General features: G+C 37.2%; 2 protein-coding genes and 1 pseudogene across 3 annotated transcripts; 2 read left to right on the top strand and 1 right to left on the bottom strand.

The window, feature by feature from the left end:
* The first annotated feature begins 4,277 nt into the window (after positions 1–4,277).
* On the top strand, positions 4,278–7,583 carry LOC132280082 (probable inactive dual specificity protein phosphatase-like At4g18593). Of its 2 annotated transcripts, XM_059782299.1 has the most exons (5): positions 4,278–4,526; positions 4,668–4,779; positions 6,552–6,617; positions 6,917–7,188; positions 7,285–7,583. In XM_059782299.1, exons 4-5 carry the CDS (start codon positions 6,954–6,956, stop codon positions 7,437–7,439), a joined length of 390 nt encoding a protein of 129 aa, XP_059638282.1. In that variant the 5' UTR covers positions 4,278–4,526; positions 4,668–4,779; positions 6,552–6,617; positions 6,917–6,953; the 3' UTR covers positions 7,440–7,583. The 2 variants fall into 2 exon arrangements, with proteins under 2 accessions (XP_059638282.1, XP_059638219.1); XM_059782236.1 differs by lacking the exon at positions 6,552–6,617 and having other exon boundaries at positions 4,279–4,526.
* A 1,330-nt stretch (positions 7,584–8,913) lies between these two features.
* Positions 8,914–12,134, bottom strand: LOC132276692 (CBL-interacting serine/threonine-protein kinase 1-like; annotated as a pseudogene).
* A 2,720-nt stretch (positions 12,135–14,854) lies between these two features.
* Positions 14,855–15,460, top strand: LOC132276624 (uncharacterized). Its single transcript, XM_059778181.1, has one exon. It carries the CDS (start codon positions 14,855–14,857, stop codon positions 15,458–15,460), a length of 606 nt encoding a protein of 201 aa, XP_059634164.1.
* Positions 15,461–16,505: the final 1,045 nt, after the last annotated feature.

Here is a 16,505-nt window from a genome sequence, read left to right as displayed (position 1 = left end):
GATATGCCTAAGACAAGTATACACGGCACAAGCATACTAAATGAAATCTAAACTCACAGAGCAATCATACAAGTTCAAGTACACTATATGAGATCTAAATGCACAAAACAAGTATACAGTTTCAAGTATACTAAATAAGATTCAAATATCCAATGCAAGCATTAATTTTCAAGCTATAAGTAATCCATGATTAACAACTTGAAATTAAATACGAAATCAAATAGTGGAAAGACTACGATCCTTGGCTGCAGACCAATCGAGTTATTCCGGGTTACTAGCCCGTAAGGTACTACCTAGTGCGCACGTGTATAAGTTATTCCGGGTAATTACGACCCACAAGGTACTACATATTGCGTACTTCATATGACTTAGGAGACTTACGAATCCGTACTAGGGCCAAACCTTAACCATCACATGAGTGTGATCCTTACAAGCCTCCAAAAACAATAAGTTCAAAACTTATGCAAAATTAATAAGTTAAACCAAACTTATACATCTCAAATAATGTCTAGGAATCAATTTACATGCACAAATAAGGCTGAATTCACACAAACCATGTTCTAGAGTTCAAGTCTAAATAACTTATGACATGTCATGTTCTCAATATGCAATTTACATACAAAGCAAGAATATTTTACAACAATTGAGTCACATTACTATCCTAAGCCACAAGTACTAAATAAGCTTCAATTTAGTAACAAGCTTTCAAGGTAAACAATTGTAATATTCTAACAAGTTATATACCTACACAAGATATATTTAAACAAACTTTACAAGTTAATGATATTCTATATCATGCTAAGTTCAATTACCATTTTAAGAGGCTCCAAGTACTAATTCTACATCCAATTAGTAATATGCTCACAAGGTAATTAATTTCACTACATTAAAAGGGATTTTCAACCTAACATGAAAAGTCTCTAGATTTCATATTAATTTCAAATAACTCAAATTAATATATGTTAAGGGACATAGCATAGCCTTCACATATATTATACCCAAAATCAATTTAAATAACTACAATACTTAAAAATAAAATTAATTAAGCTAATTAATTAATTTTCTCTAGATTTTCAAACATATCTAAATGTCCTCAATTTAATATATGTTAAAGAACTCACCAAGGCCTACTTTAATATCACATTATAATTTGATTCCATGCTTGATACAACTAGGTGAATTAAACTTTCACAAAAGATAAATATTAAATAAAATTTGCAATTCTTATTCAAATAACCCCAATTTAATATATATCAACCACCATACCAAGGCCTAAATTTCTAGCATGCCACAATTTAATTAGAAGTTGCCAAGCATCATGAGAATTAAATCTTAAACAAAGAAAATAATTAAATTAAATTCTATAACTTGAACAAGGCATGCTCACAAGTTGTATATGCTCATATAACAATCAATACAACATTAATATAACCGTAAAACATCCCCTACCTCAATTTGAGATGAAAATCTCAAAAGTCCACCGAAAAAAAAGTGCTCCGAATCCGACGATACCGAAGGGTTTTGTCGGGGACAACACGATCTACATGAACCCACAAGAAGTCCCATCAAAATCACAACTTGACTTCAAACCTGAACTCAAAATTTGGCCAAAAACGGGTTCTAATAAGGGGGAAAGATGCGTGTGGTCAAGACAAACACAAAACACGAAGGCATTTCGACTTTTTAACAAAGGGAAGAAAGTTCAAATGAAAGAAGAAGGGTGGCAGCCCCCTTGGGCTACCATAGCAGGTTCTGGTCGTGCATGGAGAGGGGAGAAGATGACTTTTAAATATTAAGTCCCCCTATTTATAGAAAATCTCAAAAAGTGCCCCGAACGGGTCCCGCCGGGTCCGGAAAAGTGGATTTTGAGCAAACGTGCTCAAACGGCAAAAATCCGTGTATAAAAAAGGTTCAAAATGAGAAAATATGAACAATGGAAGAAACGGTGTCAAAAACTGAGTCTTGAGCATAAAGATATGCCTTGAACAAGTTCAGTAGTAATTGGGGCCAGAAACCCTGAAACTGGAGAAAAACGATCAGAAGGAATTTCTAAGAGTACACGACTCGACGAAATCTGAAAATAAATCCCGTACGAGGATCCAGGCTCCAGACGAGGTATTTTGTAATAACTTTCATTAATTACACAATGGCCCCTCTAAAAAGTGAAAACTGCACTAATGACTCAAAATGAAAATATCTTCCAAAAATATTTTCTTAAAAACCCCTGAAATAAAATATCTTCAAAAGATATTTACGAAAATCACCCCAAGAAAAGAAAAAGATTCTGAAAAACTATGCATCCATGCCCCTATGGACACATGGAGCAACCAAAGTACTTTTCTGCAAAAGTAAAGATACGTATTTCATAGAAACCACTTAGAATAAAAATATGTGAAGTCAAAAACCAACTCTGAACACAAGGAGTGAGGTTTTGCCAACAAAGTGACAAATTGGGAAAAGACAAAATAGGGAAAATGACAAAATAGGGAAAAGAACGAAAAGTGAATAGTGTAAAAAAAAAGAAAAATGTGGAAATGACTCGGTCCTCAAAGGAAGTTGTCAATCCAAAGGAAAGAGTTTCAGAAATTATTTCTGAGCACTCGAGACGACACTAAACGACGAGAAACCGAACTTAGAAAAGGAATTTCAACGAAAAAAATTCATCAGTAAAATTTTAAGGAAAAAGGAAAGGAAGAAAATGACTGGGTAATTACACCAAATGACGCCATGGAGTTGCCATGGGTCAGGGACAGTGACCGATCCTCCTCTCGTGCTGCCATGGAGTTGCCATGGGACGGGTTCACTAACGGTTTGAAAATGATAATGGAAATAGTTTTGGAAAATGGGGAGTGGCATTACATCGCATGACATATCATTATATGGCATATTCATTTGTGGTATCGGATTAATGATGTGGCATGGTGGTTATATTCTTTCTCGATATAGTATGATCCCAATTTCTTTATTCCTATTCATAGTGTGAATTCATGGGGCCACAAGAGGTGTGTTTTAGGTACCACCTACTGAGCAATTTTGCTCACCCTATTATTTAATATTTATCAGGAAACAGGAAAGAAGTGGCGGATGACGTACCACCACAGGCTTAATTTGGATTAAAAGATTATTTTGCTATTTTTGTATCTAAGTCCTATATTTTTTGTAAAACCTTATTTTGTCATATTTAGTATAGAGATTTGTAGACTCTTGCTATTATAGTAATATTCATGGACTTTAATTATGATAATTTGGATTAAATGGTATATGGATGTTCCACCATGAGATGAACCATGTTAAGGTATAATGAACGGATGAATGGGATATTGGGATATATTATTTGTATTGTGTGTTGGGACAGGTTGGATAGGTCTTGAAAGACCATTGCATTTTATTTATTTATTTTTATTTGAGCAGGTTGTGGTAGGCCCTTTTTTTAGGGGAGGTCATGTCGAATTTTTATTTTTATTTTTTATAAATGGGATCAGCTTAGGGTTGTTACAGATATGGTAAATCAGTTGAGCAAATTACTGAAACTATAAGGTGCTCAAAACGGGTAGGGGGAGATCCACCCAAAACGAGTGTGTGTGTGAGGGAGAGAGAGAGAGAGTACTTACTAGTTCACAGAAGCACAGAGACGAAGTGGAGAAGTGGGGCTGCTGCTTCGTTGGGTTACAGAGAGGGGGAGAGAGAGGACGCACGAATGAGGGTTAGGGCCATGCTTAAATCGTTGTTACAGAGATGGGGGGAGAGAAAGAGAGAGAGGGCTCTTCACGAATGAGATTCTGAGTAAGGGTTAGAGCTCCAATAGAGTAAAATGTATTGGAATATTGAGAAGGGCATTTTAAGCAACACAGAAAATAGGGAGAAGGGCATTTTAGACAACACAAATTTGAAACAGTAAATCTTCATGTGCCATGTCATCTTTTGGGTCAAATTCATTTTTTTGAAATTGTCAAACTTTGACTCAATCAATGAGTAAATATGGGTCTTAAGCCCATTTATATGTAAAAATCCCAATATTATTGGCAGAATAAATTGTTATTTGTAACAAGTTATATCAAAAAGTAAATGAAAAATTGCTACACGAACGATTATTTTTTTTAATTTATTTTTGTATTCGACGACAAAAATAATTTAATAATTTGTGTTGAAAAATATTCGAGTAATCGGGTTGGGTGTGAATTTACTAGCCCAATTATTACCGAATTCATTTATTACCCATCATGAGTGTTGATAAGGGTTATCGATTCATTGCTGACTCCCATTCATTCCTGATCAGCCTAGATGTAGGGCTTTAGCCCAAATAGAAAACTAACAGCGGCCCAAACGAAAACCTGCGTACCAAAGGAATAGGAAACAACAGAAACGATGATGCTATAAAGATGCTATAAATGGAAGAGGGGAGAGACATGCTATAAATTGAGGACGGGAGAGACATGCTATAAATTGAACTCTAATTGGGATTTGCTTTGTTCGCTCACTACACTGATTCTCCACCAGCTTCGACCATTGATCCGACCGACTTGGAGGTTTTCTTATACTTTTAACCCATCTCCATTCTTTTGTTGCTTTCTCTAGTTGATTCTTTTTTTATTTTTTATTTTTTATTTTTTAATTTTATGATTTTCGAATTAAGAAAAAAAAAATTGAAAAAACGATCTGTGTTCTAGGGCTCCTGTCGGCTGTCGCTCCTCGAAGGCTCGTAGTGGAAGGATAAGATTTGGGTTTGTATTTGTGAGATTAGGTTCAGTTTCATCAGGAGCAGCGCCGAAAACATTACAAGTAAGTAACGCATCCAATTTATGGTACTGGGTTCCTTTTTGGCTTTTTCCAATCTGAAATTGATTTTTTTTTTTTTTTTGATTCCGTGTGTTTATGGAATCCTTTATCTCCTTTTTGATCAATTTGAATATAATTTCATTGGTCTGGTCTTTTATAGAATTTTGAAAATTTATGGGAATCTTGAAATGAGATTTTCCCCTTACCTTAGAGGCTTAGAACAAAAAAGGCAGGATAAATTGGATACTCAAGAATTCAATCTTCCGTACACACTAAAACCTCCATTCTTTTTCTGATTATGAAGATCTCAGCCTTGCTAGGATTGCTATTTATATAATTATATGTCAAGTGTAAATGGTTGTGTTCCAACTATATAGATATTATATATAGTACGATAAAATCATAAAAACAGCACTGATGAACAATAAGGAAAATTACAAAGTTTTCTTGTAACCAATTATTGCTCATGTGATAAAAAAAAATAAAAACTAAAAAATTAAAGAGAATCAAAATGGAGAATCAGACTACAACCTCCATTCTTTTTTCTGATTAATTAGGTTAAGGAAAATATGAGAAGAATCAAACATTGTTGATTTTTGTCAAACAATTATGAACCACTTTTTTTGCTTTGCATTGAGGTAATATCTATATTTTATTTCAGCAACCTGAATCAATTCATTGCATTGCATTGAGGTAAACTATATTTTATTTCAGCAAAACAAATATTTTTTTTTTTATTTCTATAACTTCTATTTCTGTGTTTTTTTTTTTTTTTTTGGGTCAATTATGTTTACAAGAAAATTTGAATCTGGGCATGAAAAAAGGGGGAAAAAAGAAGAGAGTAGAAGAATTGATTCAATCTCAAAAAGGGGTTATTCATAAGTTTTTTGGAAACAATACACAAATAGAGAGTTTAGTTGAAGATTTGGTGAATAGAGAACATAGGAATGGAGAAAATCTTAATGGACATTGAGATTTAATGAATGAAGATAGGAATGAGAATCAAAATGAAGAAAATGTGAATGAACTTGAAGATTCGGTAATGAAGAACATGTGAATGAGAATGACAATTTTCCCTTGAACATTAATGATCCAATAAATTGGAGAAAGATTGATAAAAAATTGATAGATTTATTAGTTGAAAGAGGTCTTTCAAGAGATGCTAAACTTGAAGCTTTTCAAAGTTGAAGTTAATCAAATCGTACTTGCGGTCTACGATGACACAAGAGAGATTGAATGGATTGGCTATCTTATCTATTGAAAAAGATATATTGGAGAAACTTGATTGGAGCACTTTAATTGATAATTTTGCAACGCAAAATACAAGACGATCACATTTACTTTAATGAAAATTTCGCACTTCTGCGCGTGTGAAACATTATGTATAAAGGGCCTCACATTTAAAGTTATCCCAAAGCAAATATTGGAGGGAGGATGTAGGATTGAATGCAATGCCTCCATCTATAGTCAGTGGATGCTTAGCATATCAAAGGAGAGAAAGAGGCTGCTAAGCTGCGAATTGATAAAGTTATCCATCTAGGCAAATTTTGCACTACAGTCTACAGAAACATCATTAGATACTATCTTTTCCTTCAAAATAAAAAATTTCAAAATTATTCATTGTACTTTTCTAATAAGGTGAATGCACCCTATAGAATTCAACATCATAGCATTGCATGTCTTACAAAATCTAATTAAATAGTATATGCAACTGCACATCTCATTCGTTTTACCATAATTCTTTACACATTACTTAATGTTGACACAAATTGTAGGGATTTTGGTTGGGATCCTGATTATTGTTATTCCAGTATCACTCATACCTTATTAATATCATCAAGGTTCGTGACATCAAATTGGTGCTAATATGTTATTGCTGCCACCTTCATTTGTTTGTGATTTCAAAAGCAAAATGATGAATATCAGGTTCATATCATAGGGCAAGTCTGAAACAAATGGGCCGCAGTCCTTTTGGTTCGCTTGCAATTACTGCATGCTTCTTTGCTTGAGTCATTCAGATGTCTTTGTTGTTGTCCTTACCTTTTATTATCGTTATTGTCATTATAGATGCTTGGCGATGGTTATTTTTTCCCTTTAAATTCACCCTTTTATGGTCTCTGTTGCACCGAATAATATATAGGATCATCGGTCGCGAGGAGTATCAAATAGCCCTGCAGATGGCAGCGCCTAATAACTCTGATATGGGATCTGACTCAAAACCCCAAGTTATATACCGATGTAAGAAATGTCGAAGAATTGTTGCTTCAGAGGAGCACATAGTGCCCCATGATCGTGGCGAGGGTCAAAAATGCTTTAGATGGAAAAAGAGAAGCAGTGATCCCCGCGAAATAAATAATTATCCACCCGAATGCTCCTCTATATTTGTAGAGCCCATGAAGTGGATGGAAGCTGGTGAGTCAAAGCAAGCCCTAGCCATCATACTTCAATTTTCTACTCTGTATTTGTTATTCGTAAAATGCTTATGTAATCGGTGTTGTGAATTGACAGTACAAGAAGGCTGTGTGGGAGATAAGCTTCAGTGCATGGGGTGCAAAGCTCGCTTAGGTTCCTTCAATTGGGCGGGTATGCAATGCAACTGTGGAGCTTGGATTAATCCTGCATTTCAGCTGCACAAAAATCGACTAGACGAATGCCACATATGAGCCAAGTTATTATGTTGCACGATATCATAGTGAAGCATTCTATTGGTTATGTAAATATTAGTTGTTAGTCATATTTCTTGGCATATGTTTGGATGAATGAATGAAATTTTCATGCTGGTAGTTAGTTTTTTTCTACTATTTCAAGGATTTTTTTTCATTTCATCAATATCAAAACCAATCCATCTTTCTCTGAAACTCCAAAGAAATTTTCATCTGAATAGCGCATGAAACACCATGACGTTATTTGTTTTGTGTGGCAGTATTGGAAGGCTTCCTTGATAGACTCTTGTGTGCAATTAGTGCAATTTTGAGCAGATACGTCACCTCTGAGGCCATAAATATTGTTGGAGCCTTTGCTTGCACCTTTGTCCTTGTAAAAACCACTGTTAAGAGAAACGGTTGATGTAAATAAGAAGTTTCAAAGGTGGTAGCAGAGGTAAAAATTCCAATTCCTTTCCTTTCCTGCTATTTCCACCTAACCAAACTAAGTCTAAGGAAAGGTTATTTCTATTTTCCATCTTCACATGATGGCTTCTTTACAAGTTGAACCAAATATGTTTTTGTGTTTTGATGTGTGCTTTGAATATACAAACGTACTTAAATGTGGCAGCACAAAAATTTTGACAAACACATTCATACAAGTCCATTTCTCTCCATGGATGTATGCATGAAAAAATTTGTGGGCTCAGCTGGACTTCGTGACAAGCATGAAAAGTAGAGCACGTGCTCAGCTCGTCATTAATTATTTTGAAAAGTTCGGAATTAGCTGCTCAGCTCATCATTAATTATTTTGAAAAGTTCAGAATTTGCTGGGGTTAAGCTTGTTTAATAACAGAAGGCATCCGAGCTTAGTTTGATCATTTTGCCTTATATCATTTACACAAGCCTATGTTCATCAACACATGTTCATGAACATATGAAACCTGCGTTTATGAACGTATTTATAAAAGCCTATACAAGTCCAAAGTTTATGAACATACGAAACTAGTGTTTATGAACGTATTTATAAGCCAATACGAGCCTAAGTTCATGAACAACCAAGTCCAATACTGTCTGAGATATAAATTAGAAGGTTTAGACGATTGGAAATCGGCATGCAACGAAGTATATATTATAGATGTGTGTGTGTAGTTCTTCTATAACAACTTGTCCCAATTTCAAAAATTGCTTACTTCTGCTGCAACGGAAAGAGTCCTCAGGCTTTTCTGACCTTTGTGCTTTCATCACCTTAAGCTGCAAAGATGGACACAAATGTTATCTTTTTAGTACCATGGCCTAAATTCTTGGCATCATTTTCGTGATTGAAAAAGCTCATTGACAGAACTTGTAAATCATTTCATTTTATTTTATTTTTAAAAACAGGGTTCGTGAATAATAGCATATTTTGTGATCAAACTCTGGCTTGTGGAGGGGATGAGGATCAATTTCTTAAACAGTGTTCTGTATGAAAAAAAATATATATGAGTGCTTTCATCTATGCAAGTTGAGCGCTTTCATTTTTCCTCTAGACTTGAAATCCCGTCTGAGTTACAATATTCTCAATCCTCTCAAGCAATTCTTTTGGGGAATGAAGACATTCCAATCAGCTGAAAGGCATTGACGAGCGTGGGTGATTTTGAATTTTTTTCTGCTTCTGATGTCTACAACAGTGAAATAAATTGCATCAGCTTTGACACAAAATCATTAAATGAATAAAACCAGCACGGGACAAAAACAACCAAGCTATCCAAGTTCATACCATCTCATGTATCGACAAAACTTCATCATCTACGTATATATATCTTCTTCGTCATCATCAGGGTTGGCAGGAATATAGTCTTGCTTGAACTATTAGTCTACTTTGCCATTGTTATCCTTGTAAAAGGGTTGGGATCAAGAATTCTCCTTATTAAGTTTTGTGCTCCTGGGGTTGGCCTTTTTGGTATCTGGACATCCCCCTTGAAAATCTGAAATGCCTCGGAGGGTTAGAGACTGAAAGTTCATGAAATTCCAAGTCATAAAAATGCGTTGTATATGTAAGTAGAAAACACACACACACACACATACAAAGAGCTTTATTAATGTACCTTCTGATAGAGAACTGCAAGATTTCTATCGTCAAATGGTAGATGACACCACACGACCAGGTATTTGAGGTGGCCCCATCGTATCCCCTATTATTAAGAATCTCAGGAGCAACATAGTTTGGACTTCCACAGGTGGTATGCAGTAACCCGTCATCCTAATTTCCCGAATTCAAGGTAGAGATAAGTAACTAAATCAGAAGAATAAGCCGTCGTCATGAAGTGCTTGATTTATTGAAATCATACTCTAAAATGCTGGGGTAATGCACTGAGGCCAAAATCAGATATCTTTATGTTTCCTTTTGCATCAACGAGAACGTTCTCCAGCTGCATTAGAAATACACAGAAGAATTAGAGAAAAAAATATAACAAAAAAAATGTTCTAGCACGGCCGGCCCTGGCCCAAGGCGGTCGCCTAGGGCCTCAGAATATAAGAGGCCTCTAAATTTATAGGCCCATGTATGATGGGCCACCAAAAAAAAAAACAAAAAAAAAATTTACAACTAAATGCAGCAAATCAAAATTTATAGGCCATGAATGTTGGGCCACCAAAAAAAAAATTTATAACCACAGCAAAGAGACTCAGGAATGATGTGCTACCAAAAAAAAAAAAAAAGTCTAACCAAATGTAGTAAAAAAGGCCTTAAAATAAAAATAAAAATTAGGGCAAGCAGATCATTTATGTATAGAGGGCCTCACATTTAAAGTCCGCCTAGGACCTATCGAGATTTTTTCAATCTCAGGGCCGGCCCTGTGTTCTAGTATTGATCATCTGGCAATTCATCATCTTGTACTTGGTGGTTTGACTCTTGGATTATCATATTATGCTCTTAAGGGAAGGCCAAAAGCAAACCTTGAGATCCTGGTGATAAACGCCTTTGTTGTGGCAGTAACTAACTCCATCAATTAACTGTTGGAAGAACTTCCTGCCTCGAGCCTCAGATAGTTTTCCTTTGGATGCCTATAAAAACATGAGCAGAATAAAAATGTCATATCCAAGAATTGAGCTAAAACCAAAAGATTTTCCATTGGAAATTTTTTATACAATTGGAAGAACTCCTCACAATTCTGTCGAACAGTTCACCGCCAATCACATAGTCTAGGACAATGTAAATCTTAGTTTTGCTTTCCAAGAACTGTTTATTCAACAATAACAAAGGAAAGCATAATCAGAACAGTATCAACACATATTAACAATATTCAACTTATACATATTTTCATAAAGCTGCAGCACTAATGCAACAAAAAAAAAAAAAAAAAAACTATGGAGTGTATTTTGCATGAGCAGATGCGGCTTTGTAGAAAAATTTCATTACAACTTCATTTTAACACCACATAACAACATAATTAATATTTCAGGTCCAATGGTGGTGGTGGTGGCGGCGGCGGCGGCTGAGTTGGGACTGGTGGTAGTTGTGGTGGTGACGGAGTATGGACCGGTGGTTGTCGTGGTGGTGTAATTTTCTGACTATGGGTTCAATTATGGTGGCTAGTTCAGTTTTTCATAGTCCCTATTTGCAGCAGTAGAATTGTTACTTTTGTTAGAGAATTAATAATAGAGGGAATATTAGTTTTACATGAATTTTTATGGGAATATAATGCCGGCCACATTGAAGGGAGGTAGGTGTAATATTTGAAACGTTGGGGGAGCATCTATAATTACGCCTAACCTAAGGGGAGGTAAGTGAAATTATCCCTAAAAAACAAAATATTAGAATTTCATCAGTAATATTAATTTTATTTATGAATAAAATTAATTCACAAATAGTGATAATGGAATTTCATGTACTCCATATTAGAATTTCATATACTCCATATTAGGACTTTCTATAATTCCTTTAATAAATTTTGAAATTTTTGATCATATTAATTTTATTTTCTTTTATATCATTTTGGTCCTTTTTTGACTAGATATTTTAAATTTTTGCTACTTTTTAATTAGCTTTAATTTTAATTTCCTTCTAATGTCTACAATTTGACTTAGAATGTGCCTAATATTAATATTACTGATGCAAATATAAATAGTGAGAATGGTAATTAAAAAAGAATTGTAGTTATGTCAAAAAATAACATTGCGCAATAGCACCTGTCAAAATATAGATTTAACATGCAAAAATAGCTTTTAACATTAGAGATCGTCTTAGTTCTCAAATTCTTCATTTGCTATATGCCAATTTGTTTCTTTACCGAATAAATTAAGAATGAAGCGAGGCTGTACGACAGAATAGTAAATCAAGAACAAAAAAATTAACAACATATTACATGAATTGACGATTTATATATGTTATAAAAAATGTCATTAAATTTACAGTGCCATTACAATGGATAAAAAATAAAAATAAAAAATAAAAAATCATTCAGCTGTTGGCATCTTGAAGCGACAAATCGGACAAAAGTTACTGATCTCCAGCCAATGAACAATGCAATCTTCATGGTAGACATGATCACAGGGCATGCGAGTGACTTCAGAACCAACTCGAAACTTGACGAAACAAATTATACATTGATCCATGTAACCTCCTATCCATGGTACGGTCTTCAACCCATCCCGGTCTTCGTCCACGTCCACGTCCTCATCCACCTCCCCATCCCCATCCCACGGCCACGGCCACGGATAATACGTAACCATCATGTCTATGAAAAAAAAAGGTGTGCTAGAACAAGTGACTTGTTCTATGTCACCAGAGAGAATCCTACTAAATAAATCGTCAGTTGTGTCTGAGAGCTGGTCACGATTGCGGGTGATTACCTTCGTACTGGTGTGGGATCTAGAGAAGGGTTCGGTAGTAGTTATGGCTCGACAACCAGAGAGAATGCTATGAAATATATGGTCACGATCGAGGGTGATTCCGACAGTAGAGAGGAATTGAGAGAAGCATGAGTATGTTTCGTCATCAGACAACAACACAGTGGTCGAAATTGGGTGTTTTGTTTTACTCAATTCAACACCTTTTTCTAAGACTAAGGCATGGTTGAAATCATTTTTGTCAACGTGTACCATTAGGCCAAACGAATTAGCCGGTGGAGAATCAAGATTAAGATCAACTCTGCTGAACCACCAATGTGTCTTTAGCCGATACATCATATCCAGTAAAAAATAGAGATGGATGGAGATGATGTAAGTAACCTTTGCACCTTCAATATCCTTCTCCTTCCCACGAATGAATGGAAAGCAAAATACTTCCACCCCAATTTCTGTGACTCCTTATCTGGATGGGAATAACAAAATAGCCCAATTTATGAGACTCCTTGTCTGAATGGGAAAAGAAAATTCCAAAATCAAGAAAATAAATACACCACATATAATATAAATTGATCCACAATTTACGCTAGAAGAACGAATTAGGGAAGTGTGGAGGGAAAAATGTCCCTCCAATGAGAGCAATCCACGTCATTATAAATATAACTTTATCTTCAATAAAGGTCAAAGCCCATTTCGTCAGAAGCCCAAATTGAGTTGGTCATTAGCCCAAAACTACCGCTATCTAACTACGGGCTTTACTAAAGCTCGAATCAAGACACTAGCAGTCATGTGTACCAAGTTAGATGCGGCCCAAATCTATTTAAAGAAGGAACCGGTCCTACAAGGAAAAGGATTCATCAAAGGAATAAGTTCTGTGTAAGGAAAATCCGGAAGGGAAGAATTATAAAGAGGAAAGAATTCTATTTGTAAAGAAATTGATATATGGAAAGAATTAGAGGACAAGCAATGTGAGTCCTACCATAATTCTTCTAACTTTTGTATATAAATAGAGGCCCAGACCTCCAATGAAAGGATCCAAGCAATTCTACGCTTCTCTAGACACTGTTCTTATTTATTTTTATTGTTCTTGAATGTGTTGTATTATTTTTCTCAATTGTTATTGGTTGAGTAGAATTTTGCACTTACACTTTGGGGCCGTCTGTGGGAAACGTGTGCAAATATATTCCCATTCTTGTTTTTATTTTACAAGTGAATCCTGCAGCTAACCGTCCAGAATGTCGAACGGAGGATCTTCAGCAGATCAACAGATGGAGTTGATGCAAAAGATGCGTGAAGAGTTTCTACACCAATTTGACGTACTTCGTCAGGCAAACGAAGCAAGCATGGCTCAGATTGCCTTGCTTCAACAGCAGAATAACGCTCTACAAACGACGCTGGCTCAGTTGGCACCACCGCCACCAGTGGGTGACACAGCAATACTCCTTAGTCAGAATATTCCTCCAATTATTGGATTTCTGCCTGATGGGGTTCCACCTAATGGGGCACGACCCAATAAGGTTTAGCCGAATGAGGTTCAGCAGCAACGGAAGGCAAGATCCGAGGCTGCGGCTTCAGATAACGTCCCTCATCACACGCAGGATGAGCAGGTCGAATCCAGCCATAAGCTTACGGTGTGGTCCAATGGAATCCCAGATGGTGCAGGTGTTCAGGATGCCTTTGACGAAAAGAGACTCCTGAAGATTCAAACACCTGCCGAGATGGCTAGAGAACACAAAAATTCTTTGATCAAAACTCTTTTCACTGACGATGTGTATCTGGTAGAGAGGCCCAAGAAATTCACCATGCCTTTTTTCACCCAGTTTGATGGAACATGGGATCCTTCTCGGCACCTAGATCATTATGCTCAAAAGATGGCTTTGGATGATCGTAATGACCCTTGGATGTGCAGAGTTTTTCCTACCAGTTTGACAGGAGCAGCACTAGAGTGGTTTAAGAATAGACCGCATAAATCCATCCCGGATTACGTAACTCTATGCACCATGTTCCTGGCACAGTATTGCGGAAATAAAAAGCAAAAGAAAAGCATTGCCAGCCTCTTTACCGTAAGGCAGAAAAGGGGGGAAACATTGCAGGATTTCTTATCAAGATTCAACATGGAGGCATCAGAAATAGCAGATTGTCATCCCGCAACTGCTATAGAGACATTTAAACTCGTAATGATTCAGGGGACGAAATTCCACACTTCCCTAGTCAAGTATTCCCCTCCCGACATACAGACTCTAAATGCCAGAGCCCAGATCTACATTCGGCTTGAAGAAAATATAGCCCACCGAGCACAGCACGCTACCCTCGTGACAGTGGAAAACAAGCCTCGAGAAAGAATCCCAACTCCAAAGATTCAAAAAAGCCAACGTTCCTCAATGCCAGTCACCCAGGCACCTGAAAAAAGGCAAAGGGTAGAGGAAGGATTTACACCTCTCCGAACTACCTTGGCTCGGCTCTTCCAAGAGAATAAGACAAAGTTCACAACTCCGCAGCCAATAAAGCAACCCCTGGAGTAAAGGGACAAAAGCAAGCATTGCGCTCATCATCGAGATTATGGGCATTCAACAAACGATTGCCGATCCTTCAGGCGACAGGTGGAGAATATGATCGCCAGAGGTGAGTTAACGGATTACCTCATGACAAAGGAGCATGCAAAGCCTCGCGAGGTCTATCCCCGCAAGGTAGAAGGTACGCAAGTAAAAGTCATCCATGCAATACATGGCAGGTCTGAAGATGATCAAGAGTCCAAGGAGGTGTATAGATCCAGATTAAAGGCGACCCACAAGCTCAGGAAGATATCCTCGGTCAATGCTATCAATTCTGGTAGCATTAGTATTGGATTCGGAGATGGCGATCTATCCAGAGTGCAACTCCCCCACGAGGATCCATTGGTCATCAGTCTTTTAGTGGCCAATTGTATGATCAGGAGGGTTTTGGTAGATCCAGGAAGTAGCGCTAACATAATCACAAAGATGGTCTTTGATCAGTTAGAGATCACGTCATCATCTATTCGACCTACCTCCAGCCCGTTGATGGGATTCGATGGCACAAGAGTAGATCCCCTTGGAGTAATAGACTTGTCCGTAACCGCGTCGAAGAGGACTCTAAAGGAGAACTTTGTTTTAACAAAGATCCATCCTTTTTACAATCTCATCATGGGAAGATGTTGGATACATCGGATGAAAGGAGTTCCGTCCACCCTCCACTAGGTGATGCGGTGCTTATCTCTGGACGAGAAAGAAGTAATTAATCTGTGGGGCGATCAAGTCACAGCGAAAGAATGCTATATGCTGACACAAGTTGAGGCGAAGAGGATGTCGACTCAACAACAACCAGGTGAGGCTTCCAAAACTGGACCCAAATAGCAATTACAGAGCCCACTGCCCAAGTATCTTAAGGGAAAGGAGGAGGAGGAAATCGCGAAACCCACCGAGGAGACCCTCGAAGCTGTGGAAGTTATCTTCGGCGACCCTCAGAAGGTTACTTATCTAGGCTCTTCTTCCACGTCCGAAGAAAAGGAGGCATTAATTGATGTTATCCGGAGCAATGCAGATGCCTTTGCATGGGATCACTCGGACATGGTAGGGATCGATCCCACAGTTTCCTGCCATAGCCTGAAGGTGGATCCGGAGTTCAAACCGGTCAAGCAGAAACACCGAAGGTTTGCCCCTGAACGCAATCGCATTATAGCTGAAGAAGTAAACAAATTATTGCAAGCAGGTTTCATTCGAGAAGTACAATATCCACAGTGGTTGTCGAACGTGGTAGTCGTACAAAAGAAGAATGGAAAGTGGTGGGTTTGTGTAGATTATACCAACCTCAACAAAGCCTGCCCTAAAGATAGCTACCCTCTGCCCAAGATAGACCAGATGGTTGATGCTACCACCGGTTACGAGAGGTTGACATTCCTAGATGCATACTTGGGATATAATCAGATTCCTATGGACCCCGAAGATGAAGAAAAAACGGCTTTTATTACAGAAAAGGGGACTTATTGTTACAGGGTCATGCCCTTCGGACTGAAGAATGCTGGAGCTACTTATCAACGCCTTGTCAACAAGATATTCGACAATCTGCTGGGAAAGACAGTTGAAGCATATATAGATGACATGGTGGTTAAAAGTGTGAAAAAAGAAGATCATCCGAAGCATCTACAGGAAGTTTTCAATACTTTGAAGAAGTACAACATGAAGTTGAATCCATCTAAGTGCTCCTTCGCGGTATCATCAGGTCAATTCCTCGGCCACATAGTGA

Source organism: Cornus florida, unplaced genomic scaffold (assembly GCF_030987335.1).
Source record: "Cornus florida cultivar Cherokee Brave unplaced genomic scaffold, ASM3098733v1 CherokeeBrave_3.0.0_Hap2_Chr01, whole genome shotgun sequence".
NCBI classification, from domain to species: domain Eukaryota; kingdom Viridiplantae; phylum Streptophyta; class Magnoliopsida; order Cornales; family Cornaceae; genus Cornus; species Cornus florida.
The sequence above is the reverse complement of the archived record's forward strand: the minus strand, read 5'-3'. Positions and strand labels throughout refer to the sequence as shown.